Below are 25,348 nucleotides of genomic sequence, written 5' to 3' on the forward strand. Positions count from 1 at the left end.
GGTGCTTGAAGGGGGGGACCCCTTGATTTAAGTGGTCCCCACTCCTCCAGGGAACCCCGGCCAGGGGTGACTAGTTGAGTGGGTAATGCCACGGCCGCAGGGACCTATATAAAAGTGTCCTCCAGCTGTGGCATTATCTCTCTGGCTAGTGGAGCCCGGTGCTGGTTTTAAAAATACGGGGGGACCCCTACATCTTTTGTCCCCCATATTTTTGGAACCAGGACCGGACTAAGAGCCCGGTGCTGGTTGTCTAAATATCGGGAGCCCCTGTCCAATTTTTTCCCCAGTATTTAAACAACCAGGCCTGGCTCAAAGAGCCAGAGGCTGGTTATACTTAGGAGAGGGGACCCCACACATTTCTTTTTAAATTTTAACCCATTCACACCCTTTTCCACAGATAAGCATGCACGTTTCTCACTGATCCGTGCATGACTATCACAACACGCCAGCAAAAAGGTCTATTTGAAGCTAAATTTTTTTACGAATTCCCTGCTTTCCCGGCAGTGTTTGGCTATTGTCGGCAGTGATTGAGAATACAAATTCTTAGTAAATTACAGAGTTCTATTAAATAACAGCCGTGTTTGACCATTTTTTTTGGTCGGCAGTGTATCTCAATACGAATAGCCCCAACACCGCCAAGATTTGTGTTTAGTAAATTCCCGAGATCACACTTAGAAAAAAAAAAGCCAACTCAAATGAAATCGGGACCTTAGTAAATATACCCCAATGAGTCCAGTCTGGCCAGACGGGGAGAGGTGCCACGATTTACCCGCTTCTCCCCTCTTCTCTCACTCTCTCTCTCCCGACCCCGGATTCCTGTTCAGGCTGCTCTTGTCACCGGCGATCCCCGCAGTTCTAGGCCCAGGTCCATGTAAGTAAATACCAATATAATTGTCATTCACTGTCTGTTCCCATTACCCTTTACTTCTCTCTTTTACACTCTCACCCGCTGCTACTGCTGTTACCCTTTCCCTGGCATCACCTTCTCCCTGTCACCCACTACAGCCACCCTTTCCCCGGCGTCACCCACTACAGCCACCCTTTCCCCAGCGTTACCCACTGCGGTCACCCTCTCCCTGGCATCACCCACTGCGGTCACCCTCTCCCTGGCGTCACCTACTGTTGTCACCCTCTCCCTGGCATCACCCACTGCTGTCACCCCCTCCCTGTCATCACCCACTGGTGTCACCCTCTCCCTGGCGTCACCCTCCCCGTCACCCTCTCCCTGCTGTCACCCTCTCCCTGGCGTCACCCTCTCCCTGGCATCACCCACTGCTGCCACCCTCTCCCTGGAATCACCCGCTGCTGTCACCCTCTCCCTGACATCACGCTCTTCCTGGCATCACGCTTTTCCTGTCACCCTCTCCCTGGCGTCACCCACTCCCTGTCACCCTCTCTCTGGCGTCACCCTCTCCCTGTCACCCATTGCTGGCTATTTTGTTGTCCAGGACTTCCATTAACTTAACAGCGCCGCATCCACAGTGCTATTAAGTTAATGGAAGCCCTGGACTACAAAATTGCATTCATGTCCTCCTCTCACTCCCTTCCCAGTCCCAAACACTAATTTTCATTTTTTTTTTCTATAAAAATGTACAGTATATCACAAGTATGATGAGCAGGCAGGCAGCGGGCATTGGCGGCATCGGACTGAGATGCAAATTAGTGGCGGAGGGTTGGGTCAGTTGATGGTGGGCGAGTTTGTAAGCCATTGGCGGTGGCAGCGGACAGTGGCTCAGGGGCAGTAGCGGACATTGGCTCAGCGGCGGTAGGGGTCATCGGCAGGATTCGACGAACATTATGGCTGCAGTGCCTCACCAGCCACTGACCTCACTGCACCCCACTGGTGAAATGAATTCTTTTCACCTGGATCTGCTTGAGCTAAATCTACGCATTAGGTCGTAAAATGAGTTAAGAATAGTTGGACTCAAGCATATACTTGTGCTATTATCTCACTGTTGTCAATAAATGTTTTATTCCAAAACTCTTTTTTTTTTCTTTTTCTTTTTTTTGTCATTTCTTTTCTTTTTTTAAATTAAAAACCATTTACAGCTCCTTGCCATGATTATTACTGTCAATGCTAAGGGGTATATTTACTAAAGGTTCTAAATATTAAAAATGGTGATGTTGGCCATAGCAACCGATCAGATTCTGTCTATCATTTCTCTATTGCATCCTAGAAAATGATAGACAGAATCTGATTGGTTGCTATGGGCAACATCACCACTTTTAATTTGTAGAACCTTTTAGTAAATGTACCCATAAAGTGGTATTCAATTGGTGCCGTTTTTCTGACTGTCAGAAAAACTGCACTTTTCAACAGTTTTTAGGTCGAATATGCGTTCGACCTATTCAATGAAAGTGTCATTTTTTCGATTGTCGAAAAAAACAGCACTGTCGGAAAACACCTGGCCCGATCCACGTGGTTTTGTCAAAAACGCAGCTGTTTTCGACAGTTTACAGCGGATGCAAATTCGACTTGTTATCAGGTTGAATCTGTATTGTTGGAATGCTGGGCGGAAACGTCCGACATTGAATAGTGCCGTGTCGGATCCTCTCCGCCGGAGAGGATATGACTTCAATTGAATATACCCCTAAGTATCTCCCAGTTCGTATGTAAATTTATCCAGGAACAAGAAGCAGACCACTAATCTGCTTCATTTCAATTGGGTCTCCAGCCATAGTAAATAAATAATTAATGAAAGCAGATTATTGTATTGAGTGGAAAACAAAAATCAAGCTGGCCATTCACTTACCGAGCAGGTACTATGGATGTACTTCGCCCCTCACCTTTGAGATTGTAATCTTGGAGGACTTCTTTCCTCATATGCCTTTCCTTTTCTTACTTACGCTATCTTATACTCCATACTCCCTTTGATGGCACCTAACCCCAGGTTTTCTATTTTGTCCGGTACTGTAAGTGCTGTTTTCTTGTTTGCTCATTTTATTATGTACTATGTAATGGGTGCTGCGGATCCCTTGTGGCGCCATATAAATAACGGATAATAATAATACTTATCAGTATCCACATATGAGTCAAACTTTTATGGGCCCTACACACTTTGCGATCCGCCGCCTAGCTGCCCGACGGCGGATACGGCTGACGGGCGACCGGGCAGCGGGGGGGCAGTGACGGGGTGAGTGAAGTTTCTTCACTTCCCCCGTCACCCGGCTCCATAGCAGTGCAGGCAAATATGGACGATCTTGTCCATATTGGCCTGCATGCACAAGCGATGGGGCACCAGCGATGAACGCGTGCGGGGACGCCCATCGTTCATCGCTGGTGCCTCCACACCGAAAGATATGAACGGTATCTCGTTCATATCTTTCAGTATTATCGCCCAGTGTGTAGAGCCCATTAGAGTTCTCTCCATGGATTTTGTTATATCTGGAAACAAAGGCCCTCATTCCGAGTTGTTCGCTCGCAAGTGAATTTTAGCAGATTTGCTCATGCTAAGCCGCCGCCTACTGGGAGTGAATCTTAGCATCTTAAAATTGCGAACAATGTATTCGCAATATTGCGATTACACACCTCGTAGCAGTTTCTGAGTAGCTTCAGACTTACTCGGCATCTGCGATCATTTCACTGCTTGTCGTTCCTGGTTTGACGTCACAAACACACCCAGCGTTCGCCCAGACACTCCCCCGTTTCTCCAGCCACTCCTGCGTTTTTTCCGGAAACGGTAGCGTTTTTTCCCACACGCCCATAAAACGGCCTGTTTCCGCCCAGTAACACCCATTTCCTGTCAATCACATTACGATCGCCAGAACGATGAAAAAGCCGTGAGTAAAATTCCTAACTGCATAGCAAATTTACTTGGCGCAGTCGCAGTGCAGACATTGCGCATGCGCATTAAGCGGAAAATCGCTGCGATGCGAAGATTTTTACCGAGCGAACAACTCGGAATGAGTGCCAAAGTGTCTTTTTCTCTGTATTGATACCAACTAAATTGGAAATGTTGATTCTAGTACACTGTTCTGCTGTGCTATCCTATAACAGTTTGTGGTCTATAGGGGACTGTCTTCATGTAATATTTTTGTATTGTTTTTCATAGAGGATTTTATTTGTAAGCACATGGTTACTAATAGTATATTCATTCAAATCTGAGTATATTCTGTATTTTTTTTTTATTTTGTTTGCTAGTTTATTATTTACTTATTTGGTGTTTTTGCACTTTTTCCCCTAAAACCCATACCAGCACTAGTGGTAGACAGCATGGGCTGGTTCATATTAAACGTGAGGCAACAAAGCTGTGTTCCCCATGCTAAATGTACCAGACTAGACAGGCTGGGCTGGTTACGCTGTGAAAGCATGGGGTTCCTATGTCATAGTATTGTCAATTTGTCAGCAAAGTGTCAGAAGCCTTTATAAAGAGGGGAACACTCCCAGGCTCTTACTGACAGCTGGCACCCCTGGGCTTTTGAGGTCGATATAATGAGTGGCCCTACTGTAATTCTTTAAACCCTGTAAATAGTAAATAAACACACATTTTTATCAACGTTTATTTCTCTGACGTCCTAGTGGATGCTGGGGACTCTGTAAGGACCATGGGGAATAGACGGCTCCGCAGGAGACTGGGCACATCTAAGAAAGATTTAGGACTATCTGGTGTGCACTGGCTCCTCCCCCTATGACCCTCCTCCAAGCCTCTGTTAGATTTCTGTGCCCGGCTGAGCTGGATGCACACTAGGGGCTCTCCTGAGCTCCTAGAAGAAAGTATAGTTTAGGTTTTTTATTTTCAGTGAGACCTGCTGGCAACAGGCTCACTGCAACGAGGGACTAAGGGGAGAAGAAGCGAACCTACCTAAGTGGTGGTAGCTTGGGCTTCTTAGGCTACTGGACACCATTAGCTCCAGAGGGATCGAACACAGGACCCGACCTCGTCGTCCGTTCCCGGAGCCGCGCCGCCGTCCCCCTTACAGAGCCAGAAACAAGAAGGTGGTCCGGAAAATCGGCGGCTGAAGACTTCTGTCTTCTCCAAGGTAGCGCACAGCACTGCAGCTGTGTGCCATTGCTCCTCATGCACACCACACACTGCGGTCACTGATGGGTGCAGGGCGCTGGGGGGGGGGGGGGGATGGGGGGGGGGGGGGGCTGGCGCCCTGAGCAGCAATAATAACACCTTGGCTGGCAAAACTAACACCATATATAGCCCCAGAGGCTATATAGGTGTATATTAACCCCTGCCAGAAACGATAAAATAGCGGGAGAAAGCCCGCCGAAAAAGGGGCGGAGCCAACTCCCTCAGCACACTGGCGCCATTATTCCCTCACAGCTTCGCTGGAAGGAAGCTCCCTGGCTATCCCCTTCAGTCCTGCACTACAGAAAGGGTAAAAAAGAGAGGTGGGGCACAATTTAGGCGCAGTATATATATATATTATAGGCAGCTATAGGGGAAAACACTCTGTATAGTGATATCCCTGTGTTATATAGCGCCCTGGTGTGTGCTGGCATACTCTCCCTCTGTCTCCCCAAAGGGCTTTGTGGGGTCCTGTCCTCAGTAAGAGTATTCCCTGTGTGTCTGCTGTGTGTCGGTACTGCTTTGTCGACATGTATCATGAGGATAATGATGTGGAGGCGGAGCAAATGCCTGTGAATGTGATGTCACCCCCTGCGGGGTCGACACCAGTGTGGATGGACTTATGGAAGGAATTACGTGACAGTGTCAGCTCCTTACATAAAAGGTTTGACGACATATGACAGCTGGCTACTCAGCTTGTGCCTGTCCAAGCGTCTCAAATGTCATCAGGGGCTATAAAACGCCCGCTACCTCAGATGACAGATACAGATGTCGACACGGATACCGACTCCAGTGTCGACGATGATGAGACGAGTGTACCCTCCAATAGATCCACCCGTTATATGATTGAGGCTATGAAAAATGTATTACACATTTCTGATGATACCCCAGGTACCACAAAAAAGGGTATTATGTTTGGTGAGAAAAAACTACCAGTAGTTTTTCCTGCATCTGACGAATTAAATGAGGTGTGTGAGGAAGCGTGGACTTCCCCAGATAAGAAATTGATCATTTCTAAACGGTTAATGGCTGCGTACCCTTTCCCGCCAGAGGATAGGTCACGCTGGGAAACACCCCCTAGGGTAGATAAAGCATTGACACGCTTATCAAAGAAGGTGGCACTACCGTCTCCGGATACGGCCGCCCTAAAAGAACCTGCTGATAGAAAGCTGGAAAGTACCCTAAAAGCTATATACACACACACTGGCATTATATTGAGACCCGCTATTGCATCAGCTTGGATGTGCAGTGCTGCTGCTGCGTGGTCAGACTCCCTGTCGGAAAACATTGATACCTTGGATAGGGACAATATTTTGCTAATGATTGACCATATAAAAGACGCGGTCTTATACATGCGTGATGCACAGAGGGATATTTGCCGGCTGGCATAAAAAATAAGCGCTATGTCCATTGCCGCCAGACGGGGGTTATGGACTAGGCAATGGTCAGGTGATGCCGACTCCAAGCGGCACATGGAAGTTTTACCCTATAAAGGGGCGGAACTTTTTGGGGAAGGTCTTTCAGACCTCGTTTCCGCAGCTACTGCTGGGAAATCAACTTTTTTGCCACAGGCTACCCCACAGCAAAAGAAAGCACCGTATTATCAGGTACAGTCCTTTCGGCCCCAGAAAAATAAGCGGGCTAGAGGCTCATCCTTTCTGCCGAGGGGCAGAGGAAGGGGGGAAAAGCTGCAGCACACAGCTAGTTCCCAGGAGCAGAAGTCCTCCCCTGCGTCCGGTAAGTCCACAGCATGACGCTGGGGCTGCTCAGGCGGAATCAGGAACGGTGGGGGCACGTCTCAGGTTTTTCAGCACACAGTGGGCTCTCTCACAAGTGGATCCCTGGGTCCTTCAAGTAGTATCTCAGGGGTACAGGCTGGAATTCGAGACGTCTCCCCCCCGCCGTTTCCTAAAATCTGCCTTGCCGGCAACTCCCTCTGCCAGGGAGGCATTGTGTGTGGCTATTAAAAAACTGTATTCACAGAAAGTGATCGTCAAGGTACCCCTCCTTCAGCAAGGAAAGGGTTACTACAATGTTTGTGGTACCGAAACCGGACGGTTCGGTGAGACCCATCTTAAATTTAAAAACCTTGAACACTTATATCAAGAGGTTCAAGTTCAAGATGGAATCGCTCAGGGCGGTTATTGCGAGCCTGGAGGAGGGGGATTACATGGTATCCCTGGACATCAAGGATGCGTACCTGCATGTCCCCATTTACCCTCCGCACCAGGAGTACCTCAGATTTGTGGTACAGGACTGTCACTATCAGTTCCAGACGCTGCTTATCCACGGCACCGAGGGTCTTTACCAAGGTAATGGCCGAAATGATGATACTCCTTCGCAAGAAGGGAGTTTTAATTATCCCGTACTTGGACGATCTCCTGATAAAGGCGAGGTCCAAAGAACAGTTGATAGTGGGGGTGGCACTTTCTCAGGAAGTGCTACAACAGCACGGCTGGATTCTAAACATTCCAAAGTCACAGCTGGTCCCGACGACACGTCTTCTGTTCCTGGGAATGATTCTGGACACAGACCAGAAAAGAGTGTTTCTTCCACTGGAAAAAGCCGAGGAATTGTCATCTCTGGTCAGAGACATTCTAAAACCAGGAAAAGTGTCGGTACATCAATGCACACGAGTCCTGGGAAAAATGGTAGCTTCGTACGAAGCAATTCCATTCGGAAGGTTCCACGCAAGGACGTTCCAGTGGGACCTGTTGGACAAATGGTCCGGGTCCCATCTCCAGATGCAACAGCGGATAACCCTATCGGCCAGAACCAGGGTGTCGCTGCTGTGGTGGCTGCAGAGGGCTCATCTACTAGAGGGCCGCAGATTCGGAATACAGGACTGGGTCCTGGTGACCACGGATGCCAGCCTTCGGGGCTGGGGGGCAGTCACAAAGGGAAGAAATTTCCAAGGACTGTGGTCAAATCAGGAGATTTCTCTTCACATAAATATCCTTGAGCTAAGGGCCATTTACAATGCCCTAAGCCAGGCAAGACCCCTGCTTCAAAACCAGCCGGTACTGATCCAGTCAGACAACATCACGGCGGTCGCCCATGTAAACAGACAGGGCGGCACGAGAAGCAGGATGGCGATGGCAGAAGCCACAAGGATTCTCAGATGGGCAGAGAATCATGTGTTAGCACTGACGGCAGTGTTCATTCCGGGAGTGGACAACTGGGAAGCAGACTTCCTCAGCAGGCACGACCTCCACCCGGGAGAATGGGGACTTCATCCAGAAGTCTTCCAAATGCTGGTCAACCGGTGGGAAAAACCACAGGTAGACATGATGGCGTCCCGCCTCAACAAGAAGTTGAAAAGATATTGCGCCCGGTCAAGAGACCCTCAGGCGATAGCGGTGGATGCTCTAGTGACACCATGGGTGTACCAGTCGGTTTATGTGTTCCCTCCTCTACCTCTCATACCCAAGGTACTGAGAATAATAAGAAGGCGAGGAGTGAAAACCATACTCGTGGTTCCGGATTGGCCAAGAAGAGCTTGGTACCCGGAACTTCAAGAGATGCTTACAGAGGACCCTTGGCCTCTGCCGCTCAGACAAGACCTGCTGCAGCAGGGACCCTGTCTGTTCCAAGACTTACCGCGGCTGCGTTTGACGGCATGGCGGTTGAACACCGGATCCTGAAGGAAAAGGGTATTCCGGAGGAAGTCATCCCTACCCTGATCAAAGCCAGGAAGGATGTCACCGCAAGACATTATCACCGCATTTGGCGAAAATATGTTGCTTGGTGTGAGGCCATGAAGGCCCCGACGGAGGAATTTCAACTGGGTCGATTCCTGCACTTCCTGCAAGCAGGGGTGACGTTGGGCCTCAAATTGGGGTCCATAAAGGTCCAGATTTCGGCTCTGTTGATTTTCTTCCAAAAAGAACTGGCTTCACTGCCCGAAGTTCAGACTTTTGTCAAAGGAGTACTGCATATTCAGCTTCCTTTTGTGCCCCCAGTGGCACCTTGGGATCTCAATGTGGTTTTGGCATACCTGAAATCACGTTGGTTCGAACCACTTAAGACTGTGGATTTAAAATATCTCACGTGGAAAGTGGTCATGCTGTTGGCCTTGGCGTCGGCCAGGCGGGTTTCAGAATTGGCGGCTTTGTCTTGTAAAAGCCCTTATCTGATTTTCCATATGGATAGGGCAGAATTGAGGACTCGTCCTCAGTTTCTCCCAAAGGTGGTCTCAGCTTTTCACTTGAACCAACCTTTTGTGGTGCCTGCGGCTACTAGGGACTTGGAGGATTCCAAGTTGCTGGACGTAGTCAGGGCCCTAAAAATTTATATTTCCAGGACGGCTGGAGTCAGAAAGACTGACTCGCTGTTTATCCTGTATGCACCCACCAAGCTGGGTGCTCCTGCTTCTAAGCAATCTATTGCGCGCTGGATTTGTAGCACTATTCAGCTGGCGCATTCTGCGGTAGGCTTACCGCAGCCTAAATCTGTAAAAGCCCATTCCACACGGAAGGTGGGCTCATCTTGGGCGGCTGCCCGAGGGGTCTCGGCTTTACAACTTTGCCGAGCAGCTACTTGGTCGGGGGCAAACACGTTTGCAAAATTCTACAAATTTGATACCCTGGCTGAGGAGGACCTGGAATTCTCTCATTCGGTGCTGCAGAGTCATCCGCACTCTCCCGCCCGTTTGAGAGCTTTGGTATAATCCCCATGGTCCTTACGGAGTCCCCAGCATCCACTAGGACGTCAGAGAAAATAAGATTTTACTCACCGGTAAATCTATTTCTCGTAGTCCGTAGTGGATGCTGGGCGCCCATCCCAAGAGCGGATTGTCTGCAATACCTGTACATAGTTATTGTTACAAAAATCGGGTTTTGTTGTGAGCCATCTCTTCAGGGGCTCCATTTGTTATCATACTGTTAACCGGGGTTCCTATCACGTGTTATATGGTGTGATTGGTGTGGCTGGTATGAGTCTTACCCGGGATTCAAAAAATCCTTCCTTATTGTGTCAGCTCTTCCGGGCACAGTTCCTAACTGAGGCTTGGAGGAGGGTCATAGGGGGAGGAGCCAGTGCACACCAGATAGTCCTAAATCTTTCTTAGATGTGCCCAGTCTCCTGCGGAGCCGTCTATTCCCCATGGTCCTTACGGAGTCCCCAGCATCCACTACGGACTACGAGAAATAGATTTACCGGTGAGTAAAATCTTATTTTGAATAAAACATTTCCTAAACCTATGTTATCAGTTTACTGTAATTCTAAAATAAAATCTGTAATCTGTGTTCTCAGTCCATCACTGTCCCATGGAAAATACTTGTGTATTTTTGTAATCCAAGGTAAGAAAGAAAAAGCCCAGAAAGGTTGTAGCTGAATTATTGTTACCTGGAGCAGTAAAGAGTTTAATCAGCTGTTGGGCCAATCACTTTCATTTTCCCACTATGTACTCTTGTGATTGGCTAGTGGCTAAGGGAGGTTCCAGTTAGTTTAGACCACACTCCTCAAACAGAGGGTGTTCCTACTGAGCAAATAAGTCAGATTTTAGGGGGAATACTTGACTTATCTTGAATTTTACCATACTTATCCTACAATGATCCGATTTCCCTTACAAAAAGTAGTTCAACCTGATTATACATCAGTATGCTTATGGTTAATCTATGATAATTTTGCTAACATATGATGTTTGTCTTTACATGCAGAACATCCATGAAGTGCTCTCTGATGAAAGCTCCACGTTAAATCTTTGGTAAGAATTGTGTCATGTCCCTTCTGTGCACATTGGTTATCACGGTCAGTCTGAAAATGGACCTGCATGCAGGTGTGTCCTCATACATCATTGCTACAGTCATGACAAACAGCCCCTCTCGACGTGCCAGGTCCCGTGAGGCTCTGCTTGCATCGGGCGTCTTTTTTGCCGAAAATGCTTCTTAGTCGCAACGCGATGCGATAATTATTTATCTGTGTGCGATTAAGTCTCTGAATCTGTATGCGAAATGCTTCAGTGTAGCAGCTGCAGCTTTTTCACAATACAGGATTCTTTGTGCCCCGTATACAGACTCAGACACACAAAATATACAAGTGTCATAGATCAAATTAATCAGCACAGTCTCCTGGTGTCTCCTAGGTGCATCACATTGCTACTAAAGCTGGGTACTCATTGGACGATTTGTAAACAACGCGATGGTCATCCCGATTTCCCTTGAACTCCCAGACAAACGATATAGGGCATACACACTCTGCAAATGACCGAAGGATATAGTCTGTGCCATTTGGTCGTTTACTGTATATGTAGGTAGGACATACCCACTAGACGATTTGATCTGCATGTACGGCAGATGGGAAGATGCAATGAACAACGCACGGGAGAATTTGCGTACACTCTGGCTCAAAACGATAAATCGGTCTAATGTGTACCCTACTTAAGAATAATTTTTGGCAAAAAAGTCTCCCAGGATTAGCAGAGTTGCACAGGACCTGGCGGCTCACTCGCACCCAACATCTCCCTCTCTTGGCATATTGAGGCTAGATGTATGAGGACACATCTGTAATGTGAGTAAATATTACAAGTATTTGTAAAAGAAGGAAAGTCGAATATGTAGGGGGTGTGGTATAAATGTAACATAAATACAGACAATACCGAGCTTACATTGTGGCTTGTTTTCCCTTATTAGCTGGCTTTCACAAGTTTTGTACACTTTAGAATCATCTAAAAACACGAAACATTCATTTTTATGACGTATTGGGCCTAATTCACAGATGTAAGCAAACCCAATGGTTTTCGCAGATCTCCAATGTTAGGTGATCTGCACATGCAAAGGATCTGTACTGCACATGTGCAGAACTGTTCCTGCAACGATGGTCGCCTCTTATTCTGCACAATGATTGACAGTGGCTGTGCAATAGCATGCATTTCTGAATCAGGCGCATACGCATCCTTTGCTTTTTCGTGCAACTGCAAACAATCTCATGCTGGGGGCCGCCCAGAACAGGGCAAGGCCACCCAGTATGCTAATGGCCATCAGCGATACAATCACAAATTGCGCAAAATAAGTTAAGGCCCCTGGCTGCGAAGGCAGACGCAAGCCGGCCATGTTTTTCATCGCAACGCCCGCGTGTGATGTCTCAAGGCTGCCCCGAAAATATCCCGGACCCACCTCCCCCTAAAGCCTCGTCGCCACCTTGTGAATGCCTCTGTCTGTCAGTCAGACAGAGGAGTTCGCATTACTGAGATGTGATTGCATCTCCATGCATGCGCAATGTAGGCCCTGCACGTGTGCACTGTCCCGAGAAATAAGGAAATGTGACCACAGCTTAGAACGGCTCAATGCTGAATAAGGCCATTAATACAAGTTGATTGTATCATACTATATATATATATATATATATCTCCTATATATTAGCCCACATCTGTGACTTTGTGACTCATTTGCTAACGCTGGGCGGAGTCACATCGCTGGGCGGAGTCAAGTCACAGATCTGCCTTAATATATAGGAGAGATATAGGAGAATAAGAGAATACATAGGCGAATAGGCTATATAGAGTGATAATGTCAATTATTATCTTTAAACATAAAGCTATACACTATTACCGTGGAGCCGCTATGGCCGCTAGACCACGTGCACGTGATACGCACTTTGTACGCTATTTGCGTACAGAGTCCCGCACGTGGTACGCACTTGGCGTACACACGCTGCGCTGAGTGTACGGAATACACACAGCGGGCGCACTGACAATGCTAAATTCCTTTGTCGTATAAACAACCTTTTATGAAGTCTAAGAACACTGTACGCTGTTTACTTAAGAAGTACCGTAAGGGTACGCTAGTTGCGTAAAGATCGCTCAGCCGTGGGCGAGACGCTCAAGCGTCACGTTCGCTCACGGCCCAGAGATCACAGGACAACAAGTTATTGGCTATGACTAGAGTAACGATACGCTATGGCGTAGCGGACGCTCGAGACCACGAGGAGATCACCAGCGGCGCAGACGCTCACAACGCTATACCTTTATCGTATAAACCTTATCAATGAAATACACTGAATACCTTAATGTGAATACAGGGTGTAAGTGCAACCTTGTGTAACCTGACTAACTACAAAGCTGCTTGAGCGTCACCGACGCTCAAGTGAACACTTAATACTATAGAAAATACACAGATACTGGTTTAGGGTCCAAAGCCTATTAACTGTATTATATCTAATATACTTGTAAAAGGGGATAACAGTACAAATGATACACTACAATATAACAGAGACTTCCTAACCAAAATACAATACTATCTAATACAATTCAATACTAGTCTAGGGGAGATATGAGAGAAAAGAGAAAGGAGAGAGAGAGAGATGGAGAGAGATGAGAGAAATTGGCTCACAGTAAGACAATGACTACGGAGAGAAAACTTACGCACAAAGGGTATGATCGCATGCGCCTCGATATCCAGCTCCCGATTATCAGCAGAAAACCGTTGATGAGAGTGAAGCTGGATATGGTCGGCCTGCCTATTTATGCCCCACACACAATGCAATCCAATGGTCCCTACAATCTTGTCGTCCATTGGACTCAGGAATTCGGCTTCGCATCATAACAAAAGGTCATAGGTTGATTCATACAGGTGGGCTGTGACGATTTCCAACAGCTCAGGTGGGTGGGAAACTGGGTTTCCCGCCGCATACCTGAGTATGAGTAAATAATAGAAATGGACATAAACTTCTTATGTCCATAACTATTCGCACGAGCGATTAATACGCTCCAAACCAACACCGGAATATTGCTAATTAAATACTCTTCCGATGGGTACCAAACACTGCTATATGATTCCTGTTAGACCCTTCGTACCATACAAAGAGGGATTCCTCCGTTCAGGGACGTTCTATGTTAACTAAACTTTCAGAAACCATTAAAGGGATCATGATCTATAAACTACATTAATTATGAAAATGTGTAACGAATGAGTCGCACGCTACGACTACATAAACTCTACCGTAAATACGCATACCGTGCGCCCGCGGGTGCACGCTATTGCGGGTATGCGCCTTCACGGGAGAGCGTACGCATGCGCAGCGCGGACCAGTGTGCGGTGCAAATATGGCAACGTGCATAGAGATATTTTTCTGACTTTGACAGTCCACCCTTTGGCAGTCAATAATAACTGCCACCTTCTAAAACATTTCAAAAGGAGAAAAATATATGTCAGGGGTTAATTCATTTCCATGGTTGGGTAGGGGAGAAGAGTGGGGTAGGTGTGAAGAGGGTATGACCTAGTGAGAAAGCAGAAGCATGTGTGTATGAGTCCATGTTTGGAGGGTCATGTATCATCGTGCCGTACGTGTGGTAAATCAAGCTTCGAAGTATTGCGAAGTATACATTTGAATTCCTTCTTATCCTGTGGTACAGGTCTGTGGATGGGCTGTCAAACTTTACCGAGCTCTTTTCGGATTTTTTTGAACAAAATGGGGAGCACATTTTAGTTGATGATACATGAATGGGGGAATATGTGATTGTTGATATCTGTGCCTGTATTCCCTATACTATGTGTGTTATTACCTGAGGGTTGTAGAGATGAAGATGAAGAACACTTATGGAAAATGCAATGATATTCTATGTCAGGTAAATGTACATCTGTTGTCGAAGTTTTGTTCGGTATCAGTTGAAAGTCGTCTTCTTTGCGCTGTTTTGCTCCTTAGGCATGAGCAACAAGCTTTGTCAGTGCCATCAGATTTACAAAAAATGTTGGGCTAGCGTGAGTTTAAAAATACTAGGGAAACTGGGGATCCATGGCAAAGTTCATCAAGTGTCCATATCATAGGTTGTCAAAACTTCATCTTTGGTGCTTGTCTGTTGTCTGTATGGCGTCTCGTCAACTTCCTCGTCCAAGGGGGTCGTTGTATCTTGGAGAAAAGCAGAAAAACAGGTGAAAGAAACGGACCGTATAATCGCATTTTCATCACATCCTGGTTTCTATCATTGGGTCATAAATCAGATCCAGGTTAATTATGGTTTCCTCACTCCTCAAGCTCATCACTTTTGTACTTTGTTTGCACCTCATTAAAGCCTGCCCGCATCTAAATATCAATCCAATCGATATAACGACACCCAAGATACATAGTAGAAACTTTCCAACATCCATTATGACTCCTTGAGCCCAGTCTCCTAAACCGGAGAACCAATTTCGCGGGTTCAACCATGACACCCAACCAGTCAGCTCATTACCTACAGCAGCAAGGGTGAGATTGTGTTTTCGACGAAATTCCCACTTTAATTGCAGAATATCGTCCATCTTTTGGTCTATGACCTCTACCGGATCCTCGGTGCTATTTGTGATATACGTGCAACACTTTATGCCGTACTGTGTTGCCAATGTAACACAATATCCGCCTGTTACTGCTGTAAGATAATTAAGAACCATCCTATGCTGAACTAGTTCTGTTTTGTAGGCTTGAAGTTCTCTTCCAGTGTATCTAAACGTGTCATCATACATTTCAGTGATATTATCTAACAAATTGGCGAGTGCGGAAATGTATCTATAATTCATCACTCCTCGAGCGGTGCGAGTGAAATCTAACGCTACCAGAACCTGAATCCCGGTGGATTCATGGATAAGATCAGAGGCCGGATGCTCTAACCTTTCTGACAGTTGTCTTTTAACTCGGTGCTCGTAATGAGTGTGAGTATAAGGAGCTTGGGCACCACGGTGTATATCCTTCATTTTGTCATGTGTAACAGTCATCACTTCAGGCAATACTTTTCCAATATAACACAATCCTTCAGAGTTTGGGGCAAGCCACTTGTACGCCTTTCTCCCGCATATGAAATATGCATCATCGGGGAGAACATATGGGACGGAGAAGGACATTACCATGTTACACACCTTCCAGGTGAACTCTCCTGACCCTAATTCTTCCATCTGCTTAATGCACGTATCAGTTTGTACGATATGTGCACAGTATCCTGGTGATACCTCTCCAACTCTAGTAATCCTATTTCCTAAGGTATATCGATACCGGAAAGATTTTCCTCTACTGGCTATGTGGCGTACAAGCTCTGTATCTGTAGGCATTCTATCTGCTCTGTGTGAAAAGGTCATGGTAAGGTTGCTCCATGACACTTCCCAATTTCCCGGCTTACGGGGATTGGAGATATTAAAACATAAGAGGGACCTATCCACATGGTATTGGTGGAGCTTCAAACTAGGAGGGCTGGAGATGTTAAACCTCCGGTCCACCGGTCTCCCACCACTTAGCTCAAGTACCTCCCCTAACGTTAAAGGAAATGGTACTAGCCCTGATTTGCTGTGACCCTGAGGTACTTGAGAGCATACCCAACAATCTGTTTGGTTTAATACGTTACCCACTAAGGAGTGATAGTCACTCAATGGATGCCGGTCCATATGGATATTAAAACTGGATTGGCATTTCTTTATGCATCCATCTTCAACCAAATTATCACAGAGCCTACAGATACAGTTTTCTTCAGCTAACAATCCATCACAATTTCTTCTATCGGATCGTTTTCTGATACTCGCCTTTGCTTGTTGGTTAGGTTGATCTTGGAAAACTACGCCTCCATCATCATAATCGGAACCCATTCCAGAACCTCTCTCGACCTCTATGGTACTCTCGCCGGAACAGACTGCTCTGGTCAACATCATGGTTAACATCAAAATCCGGATCACAGTCTCTTGGGGCAAGTCCATCTTTGAGGAGAAAAATAGAGAAGAATGAGAAGGGGGAAAAAGAAATTTCAAGGGAGAGGGGATGGGAAGTGGAAAAAAACAATAAAAGGGAGAGGGGAGTCGACAACTGCTTTCGGTCTTCAAGGCTCAGGTGCCGCCTCAGTCCTCCTGGAACAGACACTCCAGTGATACAACCTCTACCGTCTGTTCCTTATCACGGGACTTTTCTGGGTCAGCAACCTTCTTGCAGTGGGATGAATGGACCCAAGTCTCTCTCTCAGCAACCTTCAATGCTGTGGTGCTAGTCAATAAGACCTGGTATGGTCCTTCCCATCTATCAATAAGACAACCTGAGCGTAGAAAATTTCGTATCATTACATAATCCCCAGGTTCAATGTCATGACAATTACTATCTGGTAAATCAGGAATCACCAACTTCAGATTATCATTTTGATTCCTCAACTGCTTACTCATGTTAATCAAGTATTTTACAGTTACTTCATTGTTACATTTCAAATCATCCTGAGGGTTAATCATGACATGCGGTTGTCGACCAAACAGAATTTCAAAAGGAGACAGATTAAGAGGGGACCTTGGAGTGGTTCTGATGCTATACAAAACAATGGGTAAAGCTTCTGGCCACGTCAATCCTGTCTCTGCCATTACTTTACTCAATTTATTTTTAATAGTGCTGTTCACTCTTTCGACCTTCGCGCTCGCCTGTGGACGGTACGGAGTGTGCAGCTTGCTATCAATTCCCATCAACTTACACATTCCTTGAAAGACATCACCGGTAAAATGGGTACCCCTATCACTTTCAATGATTCTAGGGATACCATATCTACATACAAATTCCTGCACAATTTTCTTAGCTGTAAACATAGCGGTATTTGTAGCTGCTGGAAATGCTTCGACCCAATTCGAGAAAACATCTATACAGACAAGTACATATTTCAAATTTCGACATGGGGGTAATTGAATGAAGTCAATTTGTATTACCTGGAAAGGGCCGCCGGCAGGTGGGATATGGGATGGTTCTGTAGGTATTGCCTTTCCAATATTCTTTCTCAGACAGGTAAGGCATGACATTGCTCTTTTACTCGCATGAGAGGAGAATCCTGGGGCGCACCAGTATGCTCTTACCAATTTGCACATCCCCTCCCTGCCTAAATGAGTCAGCCCGTGAGCTGCTTCAGCCAGACATGGAAGATATGCTCTGGGGGCCACTGGTTTACCATGTCCATCCGTCCAGAGCCCTGAGGACTCCTGGCCATATCCCTTTGCCTTCCAGACTGCTCTTTCCTGTGTGGAACACAAATTCTGCATCTCACACAACTTCTGTGTGTTGATGGTATTAAATACCATCAGTTGTGTGGTGTCTGTCTGTATGGGGGTAGCAGCTGCAAGCTTTGCGGCTTCGTCTGCTCGGCTGTTACCAAGGGATACTGGGTCTTGGCTATATGTATGTGCTTTACATTTGATAACAGCCACTCTGTCGGGTTCCTGTATCGCTGTTAGAAGCCTTTTTATATAAGCTGCATGCGCTATCGGTGTACCAGCTGCCGTCATGAAATTTCTGAGGCGCCATAGGGCTCCGAAATCATGTACTACCCCGAAGGCGTATCTAGAATCGGTGTAGATATTGGCTGACTTACCCTTAGCCAATTCACATGCTCTGGTTAGGGCGACCAGTTCAGCAACTTGGGCTGAGTGAGGTGGGCCTAGCGGTTCCGCTTCTATGGTGTCTTGGTCATCTACGACTGCGTATCCAGTACACAGGTCTCCCGAGTCTGACTGTCTATGACAACTACCGTCAGTGTAGAACGTGAGTTCTGCATCTTCCAGTGGATTGTCACTGATGTCAGGCCTTGCGGTAAAATTTTGGGTCAAATATTCCATACAATCATGTGTATCTTCCTTTGCATTAAATCCTCCTTCCCCATCACTCTCACCTTCCACCCTTTGTGTCTGACCAGGCACACCTGGGAGAAATGTTGCAGGATTTAATGCGCTGCATCTCCTTATGGTGATGTTTACTGGGGCCATTAATGCCAACTCCCATCTTGTAAACCTTGCAGATGAGACGTGTCTGGTTTGGGCAGAATTCAATAAGGCAGATACCGCATGCGGTGTATGGATTGTGAGGTTGTGGCCTAGCACGACATCTTCGCTTTTTGTCACTAGCAATGCTATCGCCGCAACGCTACGCAAGCATGTGGGGAGGGATCGCGCTACTGTGTCTAGCTGAGCGCTGTAGTATGCGACTGGCCTGCTGGCGTCACCGTGTTTTTGGGTTAGTACACCTGCTGCGCACCCAGCACTTTCTGTTCCGTATAGTTCAAAGGGTTTCCCATAATCTGGCATACCTAGTGCTGGCGCCTGCGTTAGGCACTGTTTAAGTCTCTCAAATGCTGTTTCGGATTCGTCTGTATGCGAAATCCGATCAGGTTTGTTTGAAGAGACCATTTCCTGCAAAGGTAACGCCAATATGGAAAACCCTGGGATCCAATTACGGCAATACCCACACATTCCTAAAAACGTCCTGATCTGTTGCTGGGTTTGTGGCAGTGTCATGTCTCTAATGGCTTGGATTCTATCAGCGGTCAGGTGTCTCAGTCCTTGTGTTAGACAGTGTCCCAAATATTTTACCTTAGTTTGGCATAATTGCAATTTGTCTTTGGAAACCTTGTGACCTGTGTCTGAAAGATGAAACAGGAGCTGTTTCGTATCCCTCAGGGAAGCTTCCAGTGAATCTGAACACAGCAGTAAATCATCCACATACTGTATCAACACTGATCCACTTTCCGGTTGGAAAGACTGTAAACAATCATGCAAAGCCTGAGAAAATATGCTTGGACTATCTATGAAGCCTTGGGGTAACCGAGTCCACGTGTATTGGACTCCTCTGTATGTGAATGCAAACAAATATTGGCTGTCAGGGTGCAGAGGTACCGAAAAGAAAGCGGAGCAGAGGTCAATAACAGTGAAAAATTTGGCAGTGGGAGGAATTTGCATTAGGATGACAGCTGGATTAGGCACTACGGGGAACTGACTCTCCACTATTTTGTTAATCCCCCTTAAATCCTGCACTAGCCTGTAACCCCTCCCCCCACTCTTTTTAACAGGGAAGATGGGACTATTTGCTGTGCTGGACGTTCTTACTAGAATGCCCTGTTGTAGCAAGCGCTCTATTACTGGGAAAACTCCTAACTCCACCTCTGGCTTCAGAGGATACTGTGGGATTTTTGGAGCTATCCTACCATCTTTTACTTGTACAACTACTGGAGCTACGTCTGCCATTAATCCAGTGTCCTGTCCATCTTTTGTCCAAAGTGACTCTGGTATCTGAGATGTCATCTCTTCTACTTGGGATGGATTCCTATTTGTCATAATGGTATGTGACATTAATTTTGATGGGGAGTCTAACATGTCTCGCACTTCCTGAGCGTGATTCTCAGGAATGTCCAAGAATACACCTTCAGGAGTACAATAAATGACGCACCCCATTTTACATAGTAGGTCTCTACCCAGGAGATTGGTTGGTGCAGATGCAGCCAGCAAAAAGGAATGCTTGGTATGCAAAGGCCCTATTGTAATCTCGGCTGGTTTGCTAACAGGGTAGTGCTGGACTACTCCTGTTACTCCCATGGCTGGAACTGTCCTACCAGTGGTTCTCATGCCCACTGTCGAATTTATCACTGACTTGGCCGCCCCTGTGTCTACGAGAAAGTTTAAAGTTTTACCAGCTACATTGATTGCAATCTCTGGTTCACTTCCAAGACTGGCAATCAATTTAACTGGCTGCAGATTACAGGTATGGCCACACCCCTATTGGGTATGCTGACCTCCCTGAATCCCGCTGGCAGCAACTACTTGTGAGGGAGTTAGTTGGGAACTATCAGAGGCATGCCAGTCTCGGTTCGGGGGATATCTTTTTGTTTCCCCTGTATGTGGCTCAAAACTCCGCCTCTGTGGACCCTGCTCCCAATGTCGTGTGTCATGTCGTTGTCTAGGGGGTTGAAAAGATCTTTGTACACTCTTTGTTCTACAGTCTCGTGCATAGTGTCCCTGTCTGTTACAAGAAAAACATGTTATTACACTTGCCTTACCCACAGGATTCGGTGGTACATACGCAGGCTGCCTTGTGGTCAGCGCCTGTATACTTACTGACATCAACTTATCACTTTGCGACTCCCTGTGCCTAGTGATGTTTCTGTCGTGATCAATAGCAGCCTCTCTCAATGTGGACACCGACAGACCTCGCCAACATGGCTGCGTGGTCTGGACCCTAGTCTTTAATGTTTCCTTTAAACCATCCATCAGTACGGATACTGCTACTTCTCGGTGGTTTGGGTTGGTCTTAATGTCTTCTATACCAGTGTACTTTGCCATTTCTACTAGTGCCCGGTGAAAATATTCTACTGCCGTTTCGGACTCTTTTTGTCTAATGGAGAATATCTTGTTCCATTTAACAACGGCTGGGAAATACTCCTTTAGCTGTGAATTTATCCTTTTTACATTATCCTTGTTGTACACGTCTGTAAGCGGTACATCTTTATCCAATGCACAGTCAACTAAGAATTGAGTTGCGTCGACATTGGAAGGTAAACAAGCTCTTAGCAGTACCTGCCAATCCTTGTTGTTGGGTTCTACCGTGTTACCTAGATCCCTGATGTATTTTTGGCTAGCAACTAAGTCTTTCCTGGGGTCAGGGAATTCGGACACTATTGTTCTTAATTCCATTCGGGAAAATGGAGTGTACATGGCAATGTTCCTTATGGGAGTGGCTCCAGACACATCTGTTTTTCCATTGGGAACTGCTATTACCCTTACAGGAGCAATTCTAACAGCCTCATTCTGCGTTGATTCTACAACTTGTGGTACAATTGTTTCAGTGTAGTGCATGGTGCCGTACTTACCCGTTGACACGACCTCACCTATCCCTCCGCTAGGGGCTTTCGCTAATCTCGTGGGTGTTGCTGTGCCTACTGTGGTCTCTGCTATGGTGGCCGCAAGAGAGAGAGCTGAAATTGTTGCTGAATCGTCTTCTTGATCACACTCCTGAGGAAAGTTCAAAACAGGGTACAACTTGCACGGGTTAATAATTGCATGAGTTACTTGGTTACCATCATTTACATTTACAGGGTTACTAAGTGTTTGTGTTTTACAACCCAGTGCGTTTCTCTCCGCAATCAACTTCTCTCCTGCTATATATGGTGGCGGCGGGGCTGTGGCTATCAGTTTCCTTACTGCCCCAGATCCCGCCGCCAGAGCCAAACCTCTCTGTATCTCACCTTCCTGGTGCCATAACTGTAAATAATCATGATGCTGAATTCGTCTCTTTGTTGATTTTATGAGACATATCCTCCTCCTTAAATTTTGTAACACTTCTGGACTGAAGCTACCTATTCTTGGGAATTTGTCCCTGTCTTGTACAGTCATTCTCTCCCATTCATCACATAAAGATTCTGTGTGACTTCCGTATGTTTCACACATGATGTATCTTGCCGACCCGACTGGCCGGTTCTCTGAATCAACCCGAACCGAGGTTGATCGCCCCCTACCTGAACAATTGGCCCCCATAATCTGCAGGTGTTGCTTACTACTCCTTAGATCTTTAAATCAAGGTCTTCAGCGAACCCTTACAGCAAACCAAATTATTCACAATAGGCCGGCGGTGGCGGTTTACCGAGTACCCCACTCACTCGCCCACCTCGACCAATACGACCTGATCACACCGACGTGGTGCTGGCGTACTCGATACAGGGCCCTACCAAAAGAACCTTCGGTTTACTGGAACATATGAGGGTTACCCGCAGGACACTTACTCTTTCCAGTAAAGGTGGGGTTGTTAGATAGTTCCTGAGTGACCAGCGAACTTCCCTTAAAAATAAAAAATTACACAAATCACGTCAGAATGTACAAATAGCGTTTGTGACCACTTTACTCTAATGGTATTAGGTCAGATTACTAACTACTGCACACAATTACGTGCGGTACAATCGTTCAGTACATAAGCACTACCTGTTATGTACTGAGAGATCAATGGAATCGATGTTTCCGGCCGCGATTCCTTCAGCAAGAGCTTATGGCCTATATGGGTTCTGCACCAACCCCCGGGGTTGTGCCTCTTGTATGTTTATATAGCGGACCTACTTGTACCTTATGACCTCCTGGTCTTGTTACCTTGTGACCTCCTGGTCTTGTTACCTTGTAGTCCGCTATACTCTACTTGCTCAAATATTATTCAACCAAGGATGCCTCCTTAGCCACCGTATATGTCACTTACACGTGTGTCCTACCAGATTTCTATTGGTTCAACCTCTAAGTTGTATAACTTGTATACAAAAACACACTCACTCAACACATGTACACTTTTGCTTCCACTCCTATTTCTGCGCAGAAATTTTTCTTCAGCCCAGCGGTGTTACCAATTAGGAGCAGGATCTGTTAAACTAAATTTCAGTTTTTCCAAAAATAGATTTGCGTTATTTACCGCGTCGCGTTATCTACCGCTGTGCGTTACTTATCGCCTTTGCGCTAACTATCGCTTTGCGCTAATTCACCTTTTTCGTGACTTTGAGCTACGTGGGCGTAACCGGACGCTACGTTGCGTAATGTACGCAGCGTGCGTCTGCCTTTGGATTGCGTACGCAAGTCTTTTGTTAGGGACACGTGTACGCAAAACAAAGATCCACCGTAACACAATTTCTACCTTTATCAATGTAAATGATCCCTGATCATCTACCGCACACCACACTGACTGCCTTGTCTCCCAGACAAGCCGTGTGTTGGTCTATACTTTAACTATTACCTCTACTATGAAATAACAGCAAATCTCTTTTAGCACTTTCTATCAACTATAAAAATTGGCAAACAGGAATAGTGATATACGAAATTTGAAAAAGAAATGCAGATATATGTATGCGTGCGTGTATACGCAAGACAGAAGAGAAATAAACAGTTTTAAAAGACACAAGCGTTTTGTTCTTACTTCCGGTTCCCGGATTCCTTCAGCACTCTTTATCTAAGCGAAGCAGACGCTTATCCCGTCAGCACTGCGAGACAACCTCCCACCCTTTGCTGGGGGGATAATGTCTGCTGATCTACCTAGTGCAGATATGAGAAGGATAGGACGAGTCCCCAATTGACAATGCTAAATTCCTTTGTCGTATAAACAACCTTTTATGAAGTCTAAGAACACTGTACGCTGTTTACTTAAGAAGTACCGTAAGGGTACGCTAGTTGCGTAAAGATCGCTCAGCCGTGGGCGAGACGCTCAAGCGTCACGTTCGCTCACGGCCCAGAGATCACAGGACAACAAGTTATTGGCTATGACTAGAGTAACGATACGCTATGGCGTAGCGGACGCTCGAGACCACGAGGAGATCACCAGCGGCGCAGACGCTCACAACGCTATACCTTTATCGTATAAACCTTATCAATGAAATACACTGAATACCTTAATGTGAATACAGGGTGTAAGTGCAACCTTGTGTAACCTGACTAACTACAAAGCTGCTTGAGCGTCACCGACGCTCAAGTGAACACTTAATACTATAGAAAATACACAGATACTGGTTTAGGGTCCAAAGCCTATTAACTGTATTATATCTAATATACTTGTAAAAGGGGATAACAGTACAAATGATACACTACAATATAACAGAGACTTCCTAACCAAAATACAATACTATCTAATACAATTCAATACTAGTCTAGGGGAGATATGAGAGAAAAGAGAAAGGAGAGAGAGAGAGATGGAGAGAGATGAGAGAAATTGGCTCACAGTAAGACAATGACTACGGAGAGAAAACTTACGCACAAAGGGTATGATCGCATGCGCCTCGATATCCAGCTCCCGATTATCAGCAGAAAACCGTTGATGAGAGTGAAGCTGGATATGGTCGGCCTGCCTATTTATGCCCCACACACAATGCAATCCAATGGTCCCTACAATCTTGTCGTCCATTGGACTCAGGAATTCGGCTTTGCATCATAACAAAAGGTCATAGGTTGATTCATACAGGTGGGCTGTGACGATTTCCAACAGCTCAGGTGGGTGGGAAACTGGGTTTCCCGCCGCATACCTGAGTATGAGTAAATAATAGAAATGGACATAAACTTCTTATGTCCATAACTATTCGCACGAGCGATTAATACGCTCCAAACCAACACCGGAATATTGCTAATTAAATACTCTTCCGATGGGTACCAAACACTGCTATATGATTCCTGTTAGACCCTTCGTACCATACAAAGAGGGATTCCTCCGTTCAGGGACGTTCTATGTTAACTAAACTTTCAGAAACCATTAAAGGGATCATGATCTATAAACTACATTAATTGTGAAAATGTGTAACGAATGAGTCGCACGCTACGACTACATAAACTCTACCGTAAATACGCATACCGTGCGCCCGCGGGTGCACGCTATTGCGGGTATGCGCCTTCACGGGAGAGCGTACGCATGCGCAGCGCGGACCAGTGTGCGGTGCAAATATGGCAACGTGCATAGAGATATTTTTCTGACTTTGACAGCACACACAGTTGATAACCTTTAAACCTTGTTAATAAAACACAGTAAGAATATACTTATACTCTAAACCTTAGTAGTCAAATACTGTAATGATGTAACACTTAAAAACCTTAACAATGTGTATGCTGTTTGAGCGATTGAGACGCTAAGAGAGCCCTTTG

General features: G+C 46.1%; 1 protein-coding gene across 4 annotated transcripts in view; it reads left to right on the plus strand.

The window, feature by feature from the left end:
• The window catches only part of STXBP4 (syntaxin binding protein 4), a 506,433-nt gene that overhangs the window by 330,472 nt on the left and 150,613 nt on the right, over positions 1 to 25,348 (plus strand). For all 4 annotated transcript variants that reach the window (XM_063961265.1, XM_063961264.1, XM_063961266.1 and 1 more), the window contains one exon: positions 10,679 to 10,725. In XM_063961265.1, coding sequence (XP_063817335.1) covers positions 10,679 to 10,725 — 47 coding nt within the window. The remainder of the gene's footprint in view (positions 1 to 10,678; positions 10,726 to 25,348) is intronic.

The sequence above is a fragment of the Pseudophryne corroboree genome, chromosome 3, assembly GCF_028390025.1.
Source record: "Pseudophryne corroboree isolate aPseCor3 chromosome 3, aPseCor3.hap2, whole genome shotgun sequence".
NCBI classification, from domain to species: Eukaryota; Metazoa; Chordata; class Amphibia; order Anura; family Myobatrachidae; genus Pseudophryne; species Pseudophryne corroboree.